Genomic DNA, 14,531 nt, shown 5'->3' with positions numbered 1-14,531 from the left:
AATGACGTGCGTGCCTCTCCGCAAAAGATTTACGAGATTGCCAAGCACACTGTGGACGGGAATTAAGTATGATCGATTCGTTTTAAATGCAAATTTGTTTTTTGCCCCTCAGAGCTGAGATTTCCTTCTGCCACCATTCCAGCAACAGATTGAAAGTAGGAAAATAGCTTGCGGAATAGTTTATAAAAACTGTTAATAACATATTTAAATTGCAAATTTTCAGTTGAAAAATGCTTTCAATGGAAAGAAAATTTATGTATTCTTTATTCATTCAAATTCAAAATTCCAATTTTTTTCTTATTGTAATAATGAAGATAAGAGCCTGAACTATTTTCAGCTGGTATTTTGGGTTGACTGTCAAAATGGTATTTTTGTAAGCTGAGGTTTGGAAGTCACAAAAAATTGTTAAATAAAAATTTTAAAAAAAATTAAGAGATTATTGGACTTGCAAAATGGTTCGTTTTCTAAAAACTATTATTTGTTACTAGTCAACTAATTATAAGAGCACAGATTATTCACAAATTAAGCAAAAAAAACATAAAACAAAAATAATAAACACTGAAACACACTAGAGTGCTAAAATCATTTGTTAAAATAAAATATAAATAAATTATTAACATACATATTTAAAAATTAAACCTGCTAAATATTTATGTAAGAAAAGCTAAATTAAAAAATTTCCCCTTAAATTTTAAACAATTTTTAATTAAAAATATTCTAATATAATTTTATAAAATGTTATTACTTCTTGTTCATTGTTCGATAATGATGGAAAATTAAAAAAGGATAAATCGAAATAGGCGAAAATCACCTTATATTGATTTTAAAATTATTGTTATTAGTGTTTAAGCCCTGATTGCTCTTAATTTTAGCAAGGAAAAAGGAAATATAGTCAGATCCTTGGTGCAGAAAAAATATGTACCCTTATTATATATTTATTATCAACAAAAACTTGATAAAAGTATATTTATCAGATCATACAATTAGGAGCCAACTAACAATGACTTTTGATATTTATGTAGAATTTCTTTTTTGGTACATTTTTTTATCCTTTGAAGTCTAAATTTATCTTCCTTGTGAAAAAAGGAAAATTCTGTGTAAAGTTCAGTTTCACTTAAGCATGCAAACTCGTTTCTTCTCAAACTCTTCCAAAGCACTCATCTTTCACAAGAAGGCGGAAAATGATTATATATTTATGGTGTGCCCTCGAGCATTACCAACCAGTCTTGTTGATTGTTTCACAAAATCACATGAATATATTTATATATCATTCTTCCTCATCCCTTATTTACTTCTAGGCCACGTGCACAGGCGGAATCCTATTTGGCGCAAAATCAACTTTCACCGAAGCCGAAGATTAAATCTCGTCGTCCGTCACTCAGTCGAGGCAAATCAATACTACAACGACGCTTTTCCTCCATTTATACTTATAAACCGCAGCGAGTGTATATTTTACGGCCGAATAGGGTCAGAATAATGCATTGGTGCGTCCATCTCGCCACGTGGCACCCGCCAATTCTGAAATATCCAAGGGGACAAATTTATCTGGGCGCGGAGTTTGTTGTTTCGCCGCCGCCGCCGTGCAGAGGAAGTTGTAAAATAGCATAAAAGAGTCGTTAATGTGCCATCGAGCGTGCAGCGCGCCACTTTATGTGCCCACAATGTGCACCAATTTATGGCGGACGCGGCGAATTCACGCCGCTGATTTTACACAGACCGTTCATCAAAAGCTGCAGCGGCATCTGCCCCGCGTCACAATAAAAATTGAAAAGTTTTTTCATTCCGGCGCACGCCAGAGAAGTGGATTTCGCTTCCAATTTGTAAACATTGAAAATAATAAGCCAAACTTTCTTTGCTCTCGCTTCCGAGGTAAAAGTGGAATTGGAACCGCGGTTGACTTTGAGTCGCACGAGTGAACTCGAACTAACTCTTTTTTAGGGGACTTCCTTTATTCTGGCACAAAGCTCGAGCTTCCTCAACATTTGGAGATGAAATTTTACAATGGCGTCCGCACGTGTTTGCTCTGCCAACAAAAGTTTCAAAAGCTGTAAAAGCCAATTTTTTCAGCAAACTTTGCTAATAAGTTTATATTCCTTCCTTTTCCAGAAAAAAAATCCTTAAATTTGTGCTCAAAAGAATTGAAAACAAAAAACAGCGGGTCTCAAAAATTGAATTTTTTTAGCATTATTGATATTCTTTTACTTTCGGCAGAGCCAATTTTGTTTTCTTTTTACTTTATTCTTCTTGGCTCAATGACAGTTCTCGATATATCAACTTTTTGTATAAATTGGTCACTTCATTGTTTTTTTTTCCACCTGACAGATACATAAAAGCATGGAACTGCGCTATCTTTATTTTACTTTCTCTTCTCCTCCGTCCTCATTCTTTCATTCTCGCAGAAGCTTAATCGATATCGACAGGAACGTTGACTGTCTGTCTGAGAATTGGTTCTGACAAAATGCGAGTACTTTGTGCACAAATAGGACATATTCTCTCGTCGCAATTTCTTGCTATTGTCACTGGTGATATTCGCGATAAAAAAGAGCGACGTCGGATTAGTTTCAAATAAAGTATTGGCGGGGAATAAAGGATTTGCTGGAGTTTTAACCAGCTTTTTTAATAAAATAATTGACTGAATGGAAAGATGAATTAATTTCCAAGAAATTCAAGTATTTATTGATTTGTTTATGGCAGTTTAAAAGAAAATTAAGTTGCAAAAGAAAATATTATAGATATGTTTGCAATATGAAGTCATTTTACTACAGACCACCATTTTTTTGCTTAATTTTATGCTCTGATTGTCCTGATTGAAATTATTCCGGCATTTCAATTCATTTGATATCATTTTCCGATAGGTGCTCAAAGCAGAAAATTTGCATGCTTTACATGCATTTATATTCAAAGCACTACTCTTTGTTTCCCTCTCTACTCTATAAACTCGTTACGGTTGCAAAATCAGACACCGTTTTGCGATTATCAATGCAGATTAAACGGTAATAGAACGCCCACAGAGCCAATAAACTGTGATCGTCCATTTTTAGCTCTTGGCGGAAAGGGATGTTTAATTCCAATGCAAAACTCGCAGTAAAGCTTTCATGTGCAGCTAATGCGGAGCACCATTGTTAAACCAAAATGAATATGACGAGAAGAGCAGATTATTTCACTTGCATAATTTCAATAATATTTTATGAAAATAAAATTCTTTGAGGAATTTTTTGAGGATTGAAATTTTATCACTTGAAAACTATGATTTTTTTGCAGAATTTTGTATTAATTATTAAATAGATAAATTCTTGTAAATTCGAGGACTGAAAATTTTTGGTTTAAATTAGCAAATTTTTATAGGTATTTGAATATTCCAGTCGAATCCTTTCAAAAAAATTATGAGTTTTTGCTTCTTGAATGGATTGAAGTTGAATTTTTTCAGACAAATATTGGTTCCCGCAGGCAACTGAATCACCACAGCGAAATATTAATTAAATCCACTTTTGCGCACATACATTCTCTCGTATAAGTGCACTCTCTGGTTCGTTTAACTGAAGCCTATGCTCATCATTGATTAAACTTTAGTCTTTTCCTGCTGTCAATGGTCTATTTCAAATTGAATTGCACAGATAAAATGTAATTTTTGTTCCGTACTAGGCAGCGATTCAATCAGTTATGACAGCCTGTGCACGTCTGTTGAACACATTTTGTAACAAATTTCAATGAATGTTAATATACACAACCTATACAATTTCAATCAATTTCCTTTGCGAAAACGAGTGAATGAAAGCGGAAAGAGGAATGAAAAAGGCTTCCTTGCTCTTGGAGAAGGAGAAAAGCACTGAGAATTGAAGAGAAGTTTAATATACCGAGATCGGCAGCGTTGACACGCGAAGAAGATAAATAACTCCCAGGCAAACTTTCAAGCGATTGTCCGTCTGGGAAATGCAAACCGGGAAAGGCAAGGGCAGGGTCGTCAGGAATGGTATTTATTCATCTCCAAAACATTAGATACGACTTGCCTTTGTTGACCCCAGAGTGGCATAAATATTTGCATAGCGTGGCTTTTTAATAACAACAGGGACAAAACATCCAAATATATTAAATTTCGCCTTCAAACTCCAGCCCTAAAAGAATAACCATTTTAATTAAAATTAAGCTATCTTTATAAAACTGCATGACTTTTGATATTTTATGGGAAAAATCTCCCTCTTTTTGTGTTTAATTTTTCACAAAATAAAAATCGATACTTCATTGATAGTTTTTATGCAGCTAAAATGCCTACAATTATTTTATTCAAATTAATAATCTTCAAAGATTTTTTGTTCTTGATACTGGATGCTGAACAGGTGGCAGATTTTATTAATCAAAAGACCATCAGCCTTACTTGACGATGTCGTATAAAATGTTCGAGTGTTTTTGTAAATTTTGACGGCCATAAATTCTAAAAGCAGGCAATAAATTTTGCAACAGGCGGTGCCAAACTTTGCAGACAACCCTTCACGGCGTCGCGCGTCTGTGTCATTTATGAAAGTTGAGATATCAGAGTAGTTAATTTTTTTGGCAAAGTGTGCCTTGCGTGATTCATGTTTATGGAGACATGAATCAGGAAAACTTACTTTTGGATCAAGAGGCAGATTTAATTATGCGTAACAAGGGAGTAAAATAAAATTTTGAAAAGAAAATACATTTGGGTTAAAATTATTTCATCCAAAATATTAAATATTTTTTTTATGAATTCTGTAAAATTCTAAAATTTTATGCAAAATCTAGGCAAATTAAACAGGTACTTGAATAGTTTTAAGGTTAATTTTTCTCTTTGTTAAAAAACCCATTTTCTTAATTGGTTTTCCTGCCATCGCCAAGTTCGTCATCTGATCAATGATCGCACTTAAGTCGATTAAGCAGGTCACCTCTTTAAAAGACCACATACCCTTCTACATACTCAAAAGATATCACATCCAATTTCCTGTGCGCACCCTTTTCAGTGCAGCTGGTTTATTAAATAATGAACTATTGATTAAAAAGCCATCAACGAGTGAATGAGCTTTCGATCATCGGCTCAGTGTAAATTAATTAATTACCGTGGAAGCGATCACGTCGCCACTTGATACACTTTCCAACCCTTGACAGTGACAAATAACCTAAGCCGTTTTCTCATTAGGAATCGACAAGAGGGCGTTTCTTTTATTTGCTGCGCATTTACAATATAATTGATTCGTCAACACCACCAACGTCTTATGACGGAGTTTCGTCAATTTGTTTTTCTTCTGGACAAAAAGAGTGGGATTTTTATAAGCATTCTTTTCTTAGAAATGATTAAACTATTTACGTATTTTTATTTTCCGAGTATTTTGTTGAGGAAAATTATTCAAAACTCTTCTTTTAAGTTTTTGCCAGGCAGGTGGAAATATTCACATGCATGAATGTGCAAAAAAGTAACCACGGAGCTTGGGATTTTGGAGAGTCTCATAAAAGCGCTATTCATCAGAAAATCCCATCCCCCCAAAAACAATCCAAAACGTCGCTCCAACCGTGCTGGTGAAATTCCCAAAAAAAGGCCTTATTCATCTCATATCCATTAATTAAAAGCTTAAATATTATCCCCGCAGAATAATCCTCTTAAACTAATCCCCTTGTACCCATCACAGAATAAAATTTTACGAGCCGAAACTCCTCAAACCCGAAAACTTTGTCCAATACGAACGATTTTCAAACAACTGCCCAGCAGAGAGTTTAATCCCTTCCTTTTTCTGACAATCAAATCCACCCACGCAAATCGAAATGTCATCGGCCTGCGATTGTCAGCAAAAGCAACCCCTCTCTTTTCTGCCGTGTTTGTTTCCGACGAAATTTAATCCCAGCGAAGGCGTTTCTCTCTCGCGACTGAATTAATGTCGTAATTAACTAATGCGCGAATAATACGCTCAAAGTCTCTTCGCTAATGTGCATTTAGCGCTCAAGACGACGGTGTGTTGTAATTTCTCGGAAAGGAAGACAATGTGCGCGGACAGATTTGCCCGGCTGACACCAACAGATGGAAATTCAAGTCGCGTCCCAGGCAAAAGGGTTTGGCACGTTCATTAAAGTCAACGTGGAACGAACAAATATTTGTCCTGATGCTTGCTCGTGTGTGCTGCAAAAACGTAGCAAAGTCACGCGGTGATCTCCGCCGATGTGGAGTTTGCTCCAAGCCAATTTTGCTTGTGAATCGCAATTTAATACATATTATAGTCAAAAGCGAGGAGTTGTTTACAAAGATAAGCTTCATCAAATGTTTGTAATAATATTTAGCTTACAATTAGTAAAATTTGTTTATCAAAACTGAGCTTCGACTGCTAATTAACGTGAGTTGATTAGGAAAAGACTATAAAATACGTACAACTCTAATTAACACATTCATAATATTTTGATCAGTTCACGTTTTGGTGCGTTTAATCATAAAAATGTCAAAAGTGAACAATTCAAGAGTGTCTCAGAGCAGATTCTTTGATATTATTAATAAAATTGTTATTATTTGCAAACCAAAATATTTTATTATAAAAGAATTATGGTATTTTATTGTAACTGCTAATAAATGTTAATACATTCTTTACCTGGAAAAATGAAAATGATGAAAAATAAAACATGAAATAAGAATATATTAATCGTCAGTAAAAAATTTCAGATAAGTAAAAATATTTCAAAATTTAGATTACTGTTCTAAATAAAAATTTTGGATTTTCATTCCAAATTTGTTGTTTAAAGTCGATTTTAAAGATTTTTTTTGTTTAATTTTGCAAAATTTTATGAAACAAAAATTGGAGCTTTCAGTCAACATTAATAAAGAAAGTCAAACTGAACCCTTTGTTGAAACTTTCTTGCCACATAAAATATCATGCTTAATTAAGCAGGTAAAGAGTCTCCAATGCTAATGAGAAGAAACTTTCGCGAGACAGCGAACTGTAGGATATAATGAATTATTCAAGCTCGCCAGATTGCACCGGTCGGATCTTCTAGCAAAGCGATGATATATCCAGCGGCTGCACAAATGGGAATAGCCGCGCGCGCCTTTCATACCTGAACCGCTGACAAAACCGCACAATGCAAATTTCTCAAGAGTCCTCCAACTCGAGGACTCGCGGGGACTGTTGCAGAACAAACACTTGGGTCGGCATCTCGCAGCAAGTGTGCTAATCCACAAATTAGCCCAGGAGTTCGTGTGGCGCGATGAATTTAATGAGAGTAGCGCTTAACCAGTTTAGACCAATTTCACGCAGCACCTACTTTTCCATTTCCTACTTGGCCCGAATGAACTTTGAGGATTGAACTCGACGCACCCGCAGGCACATCTGTTGGACCTTTTACGTAAACATTTCAAAGTTAATAATTAATAAATTTAATTGACCAAGAAAATGAATAAATTTTATTCTATCTTGTAAATGAATTTTGTTTCAGCTTTAAACTTGTCCGAAATTCTCGTCATTGACCTTTCAACAAACATTAAATTGTTAAAATGTTTATTGAAACTTGAAAAAGATTTCCCACAAAATTTAAACTGCAGGCTAAATTTGTCACAAACATTGTTCTTTTGTAATAGATATTTCGCTTCATTTTTAGACGATTTTTTTAGTCATGCATATCTTTTTTAGTCTGCAACAAAAGCTAGACAATTAGCTTTGTTTCAGCATTTCTAGCGTTTCTCTGTCCCATTCGCAAAAAACAACCAGCTCACAAACGAGCACAAATGGAGCCATTTTTGCTCTCGTTGGTCGTGCCGCAGACTGCAAATTACCAACTAGAGCGGATGCAAACACAAACGCAGAAAACAATTAAGCGGTGCTGGCGGCGCCTGGCGAATTAATTAAAAAAAGCCGCTGCAACCCTATATTTTTGCCATTTTATTTTTGTTGATTGCAATGAACACGGGGGAGGCAAATTGCGGCCGCACTCAAATAATAGATCGTGAAGCGCGGTGGTATGGAAAATTATTAGAAGCGCCCTGACTTATCCATCTGTGATCGAATGATTTTCAGACTGCGGAATGGGCTGTTTGCGATTTGATAGGGTCACTGCACGTCCTAATTCAAATCCTTGTAATCTCCAGCTTAAAGACAAAAGCTGCAGTAATTTTGTTGATTGGAATTTAACTCAACAGGTTTAAATCGCATTAATCTTTTGATTTGGTGAGCTGGCCAACCGTAAGTTACAGTTTCTGGGGTTAAATATAGCGACCCACCTGCTTCAACGGGGTTTATAGTCCCGCAGAGAGTTTTATGGGCAGGACGCAACCCCGGGTGTGGTTTTAGTACCTCGTCTTTGTGTCGTAGTCTTGTCCGCCATAAATACAGATAAAGAGCGGCCCCATTCGATTCACTTTAAACGCAGAAGGCCGGCTCGCTCTTTACGACGATGAATATTAGATGCGTTGCAAGGACCAAGTTTCGCGGCCGAAATGCGCACTAGCTCTGTTTTTTTAATGGCAAACGAGTATCCAGGCGAAGGACTACAAATTTTGTGGCAAACCGCTAAAAGCGTGACTTCTAATAATTTAGGCAATTGCTGTCAATTTTCAGTCAAGCATTTGGTTCGCGTGGCAATTGGATTTTGTGCATTGTGCTAAACAGATTTGTTTCGATTGCACACAGAACCTTTCTGGAAGAAATATTTGTAAATTTTAACGAAAGAATATATTTTCAAGGCAATTTAAAACTGGAAATAAATATCTAAAAAACTATTTCTTTTTAATATTAAAAATTTTGTTGGGGCTTGGAATTTTTTTTGGAAGTATCTGATAAATTTTAACGAAAATGATCAAAACCTTTTGAATAAATTGAATCTTTAAAAGGTTACTAATAAAAAATTGACAACGTACTATTTTCATGGAGTAAATGAAGACTCTTGACGTGGAATAATTGTCGATGTTGGTTGACATTATTAATGAAATAAACAAGTTTTGCAAAAAAAAAACTTTTTGTTATATAATTTTTAGACTCAAATCGTCTAAATAATTGCTTACATTTCGTTTTACTAGAATGTATCTAATTTTGACCTTTTCAAAGTTATGCAAATTTTCACTTTTCATGATCAAGCTGGAAAAGAGGCTTAAGCATTTAGTTCGCGGTGGATCGAGAGAACGCCTTATCACGTCTCTGACGCAAACGGTCTATTTCCATCTGGCGCATTGCACTCGAACCACTTTGGTAAGTGCCTTGGGCACTGTGAGCTGATCTTCGCTTTAAATTCTAGCAAAACAGGATTATTTCCCACACACCTAACGCGATCATCTTGCTCCGCCGACCACAATCCTTTATAAATAAACAGGATTTGCGTGGGCAAGTTGCTGTGAGAGAGAGAAACGGATCCGGCGCTCTCTCAACTTTTAAAACGTCCACATTGACCAGAGAGGAAGCCTGTCACTTTGACGTGAGGCAAATATAGGCTCAAATTTATTTTCGGCGAGAGAGAGGCAATTTCCTGGGGCTTGGGAATTCAAATATATATATGTTGCATGATAGATATGCTTCTAGCGAAATTAAATTGGATGTGAGGCCCTGTCAATACTTCCATCGTCTGCACCAGGCATTTTGATCGAGTTCCAAGAATGTTGCTTTTGAGTTATTAAGTGCAATTTGATTTCGACACGTCAAGTCACTTCCCAATTCCATTTAAAAAAGCTGATATATTAAAAAAAAAAAAATGTTAACTTTTCGGGAGAAGATATAATTTAAATGAGAAAACTTTTAGGGTAAGAAGGAAATTTTCATCCAGCATTCCGATTATTTTCGCCACAGACATTTCAACGATTTCTCCCAAAATTCCCACTCACGTTTTGCGTTGTCAGCGCTCGTGGGGGTCGTCGGTGATTCCGAGCTCGCGACTTTTAAGCGGTTTGGAAAGATTCCACCCCTGCGCGAGCATAAAAAGGCACGCGCTCCAAAAGCGAATTAGCCCGAGAATTGTACGAGAGCCGCAGTGAGAGCGTTATTAATACGAACCACGAACACACAAATAAGTGATGAATAGTTAATTCCACCCTTGCAGCCCGCCGGTGTAATAAATAATTGTGTGCCGCCCCACAAAGCGCTTGTTTGCAACAATAGCCGTAATTAACGCTCGGCTGGGTTTTCTGGAGCGCTCCTTTGAAAAATGCGGCCGTGTTTGATGAATGCACACGCCGAGTATGAATGCCGCGAGTTTGTAATTTCATTCACGGGCAGGGGAATTATTAATTAAAATGGCGGCTTTTGCGTAATCATGCTCCGCGTATCAGATACGCGAAATATTAATTAACAAGAAATACGAGCAGGCAGGGTTATTGTGAGCTGCACATTCGACACACTGCATTACATCGTGATCAATCACGCCAGGGGATTATCTTGGCTATCGAATCGGTTTGCGGTCAGTTCAAATGATGATTTATTGAGTATTGGCGAGGATAAAAAGCCCTATTTGTGCGGTGCACGGTGCACCACATAATAAAAATGTGAATTCCAATAAATCTGCAAAAGAATACTAAAAAATGTAACTGATAGGACATAAAATTTTTTTCAATAAAATTTATCTTAATATTTTTCCATCAAGTCATCATTTTAAATACTATTTTCCCATTCAATATTTGAAAATTTTTCACAGTTAATTTGTTTAAATTTGAAACTATGAATTATTTAATAATTTTTTTCCTTTCTAACATTGCTTGTTGAAAGCATATTTCTCTTTGTAAACTATCTGGGGAGCTATAAATAAATTTCCTGACAAAAAATGTGACATTATTTCCTACCTGCGTGTAGAGGACGCCCTTGCACAGTGTCTCCCCAAGGAACCAAGTTTCCGTAACGTCCCAGACAACGGACGGCGGCAGACAGAAAACGAGCACCATGAAGTCGGCGACGGCCAGGTTGACGATGAAATAGTTGGTCACGGTTCGCATTTGCGGGTTGCGGACCACGGCAGCGCACACGAGCGCGTTGCCGATGAGGCCGGCGATGAAGATGAGGCCGTGGAAGGCGATCAGCAGCCACTCGGCCGGTGTCGGGAAGATGTAGATCTCCATGAGGGCGATGTAATCGTCGTCCGACATGCAGTACTCGTTGGTGCAGTTGGACGTCGAGTTCTCGTCGTACGTGATGTTATCGTAGTCGACGATCATGGCCGACATTTTCTAGACTGAGGGCACCTGCGGGCATAATAAGTCTCTCGTCAGAATTTTCGGCGCAAAAAATAGTTGGCGGTTTTAATATGAAGTCTTTGAGAGCTCATGAGGCGAGCAACTTTTATGAAATAAGTAAAAGAGAGTGATATCTTTTGATATTCAGATCCTTTTAAGTCTGCCGTAAAATTCCTCTTTCAAACTTTATGGGGTAGGGTATCGCGAGGAAATGGCGGTCTTTTATGGAATTAAGTGCAGCGTGGGACTTTAATAATACATTTCCATTTTTAGCACCTTATTAATAACGTTTAATGCAGTTTGAAATTACGTGACTTCAGAAATTCTATATCTTACGGTGCGCTTTTGAAATGGCAATCGAATTTCCGGTCACGTCCCTCCGATTTCAACTGAGAACTGCTCGATAAAATTATGCACCACGCGCGACACAAACGTCGAGCAGGTGGCATAACTATAAAATGTAATGGAAGCGATCTCTACGGTCGACGCCGACCACCAATGGAGATAAGTATAGCATTGTGCGAATCTCTTTGCGTGACACAAGCCAGATGAAAGAAACGCAATCCAGCCCACAACAGCCAGATAACTTCTTTTGTCAGGCGACGGTAGTAAAACATCACAAAGCACATTTTTATTGTTGCTCTTTATATGTATCAAAGGGGGAAAATTAGCGATTTTATCTTGGTAAAGTTCAAGGCTGTTGAAATCGTATCAAGTAAAATACTGAAAATAACCAACAATATCGCTGCATCCATAAAGTGTAAAGCATTTTTTTTCCAAAGAAGAGTGAAAATAGCAGCTGTAAAAATGTTTCAAAACTTCGTTAATAAATAAATATCTGCTCAACGACAGTTCCAAATTGTTCGCAACAGCAATTATTTGGCGTCTGCTGTTAATGCTTGAGCCAAGTTTTGCACGTTATTTTTTATACTAAAGGGAAAAAAATCACGCTTTTATCACAAATTTAATAACAAAGCCAAACGACAGGAAAGTTTCAGGTGGGTGTCGTGGAAAGGACGAGAAATAATGTTCAGCACGGCTTATTTGCCGAGCGGATTAAATTCGATTCCCGCCGGGTGCAGCCATAATTTATTGGCGAGGCGTGAAGAACGTTTTCTTTGGCGTTGAGAAAACCCAACAAACTGCGAAATCGTTTAAAGCTAAATCACACCGCACTGTTATGCACGTCGCTTCCTCCCTTCATAACATTTTCGCTTCGTATTTTGCGCTCCATTAAACAACCCTTCTCATCCTAACCAACACGAAATTACTCTTTTCTGCACTGAAGATTGCGTCGAAATAATACTTCACGTTATTGAGTGGAAAGATCTCAAAGGTTTGAGCGCATCCTGAAAATCATGAAAATAGAGTCGAGCATCTTTTAATTAAAAATTTAATCTAATTAAATCATATTGAACTTTATTAATATTAATTGAAAAAGAACAAAGGGCACACTTTCTATCTCAGTTCCACATAACTTTGCTTCGTGCGTTTTATACAATTCTTCCTCACGGGAGCGACTTTGCGCGATATGAAATTAGATTAAGAATTTCTCCTAGCAAAATTAAAGACGAGAAATGAAAGAACTTTTGCATAGCCGTTTGCAACGCATAGAGGAAGGAAAAAAATATCGTTCTCTGAGAGAAGAGCAGAAACTTCCTCTTTCTTTGAGAGACAGAGTGGAGCGTGAAAATTACATAAGACCACAAGGACTCTTGGTGCACATATGCAACCTGCAGTGCAGAATCACCTGCACAAAGTCCCGGTGCATTATACGTCACTCAGTGATTCCGAAGCGAATCTAATTTGCACCATCTCCAGCTGTCACTTTCTCTCCTTTGAGTTTCCAACAATGCGATAAAATGGATTCCTTTCGCGCGTGCAAAACGAGTTTGTAAAAAGTTGTTCCCGTTTCCATTTTGCAGTCTCTTAAAGTGCGATATGAATGCACTTTTTTCCGCTTTTTACCTGCGCAAGGACGTTGATGCACGCGCGAGGTAAACTGGCGTGCAAGGACAAAACCGATTAGATCCTCTGCAGCGGTAGTAAAGCCAATTTGAGATAGAAGCTCTGGGGGAAATTTTTTGCGAAGAGCAGAAAACGGGCAAGCTGGCATGAAACTTGCAGTGCACAAGAGAGAGTTATATTATTAGATTAGGTCAACCAACTGGCTCTGCTTTGGAATGTAATGAATGTGGAACTGGAACAGTAGATAATTTGTGGCGCGTACAGATTTTCCTTATATAGGAGAGGCAACACATGAACGAGTACTTGATTGCCTCAATTTTTATTAGTTTTCTTTTAATCGCTCTATCAAATAATTGTATTGTGAATGTATTGCCTTAAAAAAATTTACTTTAAAATACCAAAAACTGCATTTTAAATTCCTCACTAAATTTTCTGTTGAAAAAATTTATTCTACGACCCTTTTTTGCTTTGAAGTTTTGTATTGAAAAAAGTTAATTTTGTTCAAGACTTACAATTAGCCTAATAATTTAATTTTAAACAGTTTTAAACGGTGGTTAATGACAAAAAAATATATATTATTAATATATACTCTGTGCCTTGTAAAATTAGATTTTTAAAATTAATTTACTGACATTACTTTTGCTAAATTAAGCTTAAAATTCTAGTTTCAAACACTTCGTTGATCAGATTTTTGTCAGGGAAAAGAGTTTTTGTTTGCTCGTCAAAATGCCTTCCAAGACAAAATTAAATTTGTAAATTTTTGGTAAAATAACCCTTGGTAATTAAATTAATTAAAAAGATTAGATTTAATCAAGAAAATTCGTTTTACTAAATTCTGGGAGAGAAATTGAATTCTACTTTTTCACATTCTTGCTCTTTTTCTATCAATTTTTATATATTTAATTTAGCAGTGAAAATTTATGATCAAAAAGCGCAGAATGAGAAAAACCTGAATAATTAATAGGCTATAATTTTCTGCACTTTGAATAACAGGAAAATGTTCTGGCAAACGGAATATTAAATACATAGTGCGAGTGCCATAAAAGCCAGTTTTGTCGTCGTAGTTATTTTAATTAAAGTTGGCCGCGGCACTGCGTGGCACCGTTCCGACTGCCCTTTCCGCACTACAGTACTTTTTCACAAGGGCCGCATGTATTACATAGCAAAATACATATTTCGCTTCGCACAGAAGCGCGAGAAAAGGGAGAGGCAAAAGCACAAAAGCAAAAAATAATTATTCCAGCGCCAGAGCTTTTGATGGCTTTTACACGACCAAAAAGAAAAATTGCGAATAGTTTCAGCACTGGCCATGCGGGGCGGCGTCCAGGGGATTGAAATGCAAAACACAAAGCGCCCTGCGAAGTAGGACGCCTTTCCTCCAGATAATAGTTGAGAGAAAAACTCAAAGAGCGCCTCTCCATCCTATTGTGTT

General features: G+C 36.8%; 1 protein-coding gene across 1 annotated transcript in view; it reads right to left on the bottom strand.

Annotated features, from left to right (window-relative positions):
* Nucleotides 1-14,531, bottom strand: part of LOC132199218 (orexin receptor type 2-like) — a 74,320-nt gene that overhangs the window by 55,896 nt on the left and 3,893 nt on the right. Inside the window, exon 2 of the mRNA XM_059623782.1 lies at nucleotides 10,745-11,140. Within this exon, the coding sequence (XP_059479765.1) occupies nucleotides 10,745-11,122 (378 nt within the window). The 5' untranslated portion in view covers nucleotides 11,123-11,140. The remainder of the gene's footprint in view (nucleotides 1-10,744; nucleotides 11,141-14,531) is intronic.

This window comes from Neocloeon triangulifer, unplaced genomic scaffold (genome assembly GCF_031216515.1).
Source record: "Neocloeon triangulifer isolate White Clay Creek 2 clone unplaced genomic scaffold, ASM3121651v1 ptg000013l, whole genome shotgun sequence".
NCBI classification, from domain to species: Eukaryota; Metazoa; Arthropoda; class Insecta; order Ephemeroptera; family Baetidae; genus Neocloeon; species Neocloeon triangulifer.
Note: the sequence above shows the minus strand (reverse complement) of the source record. Positions and strands in the feature narration are given on the sequence as shown.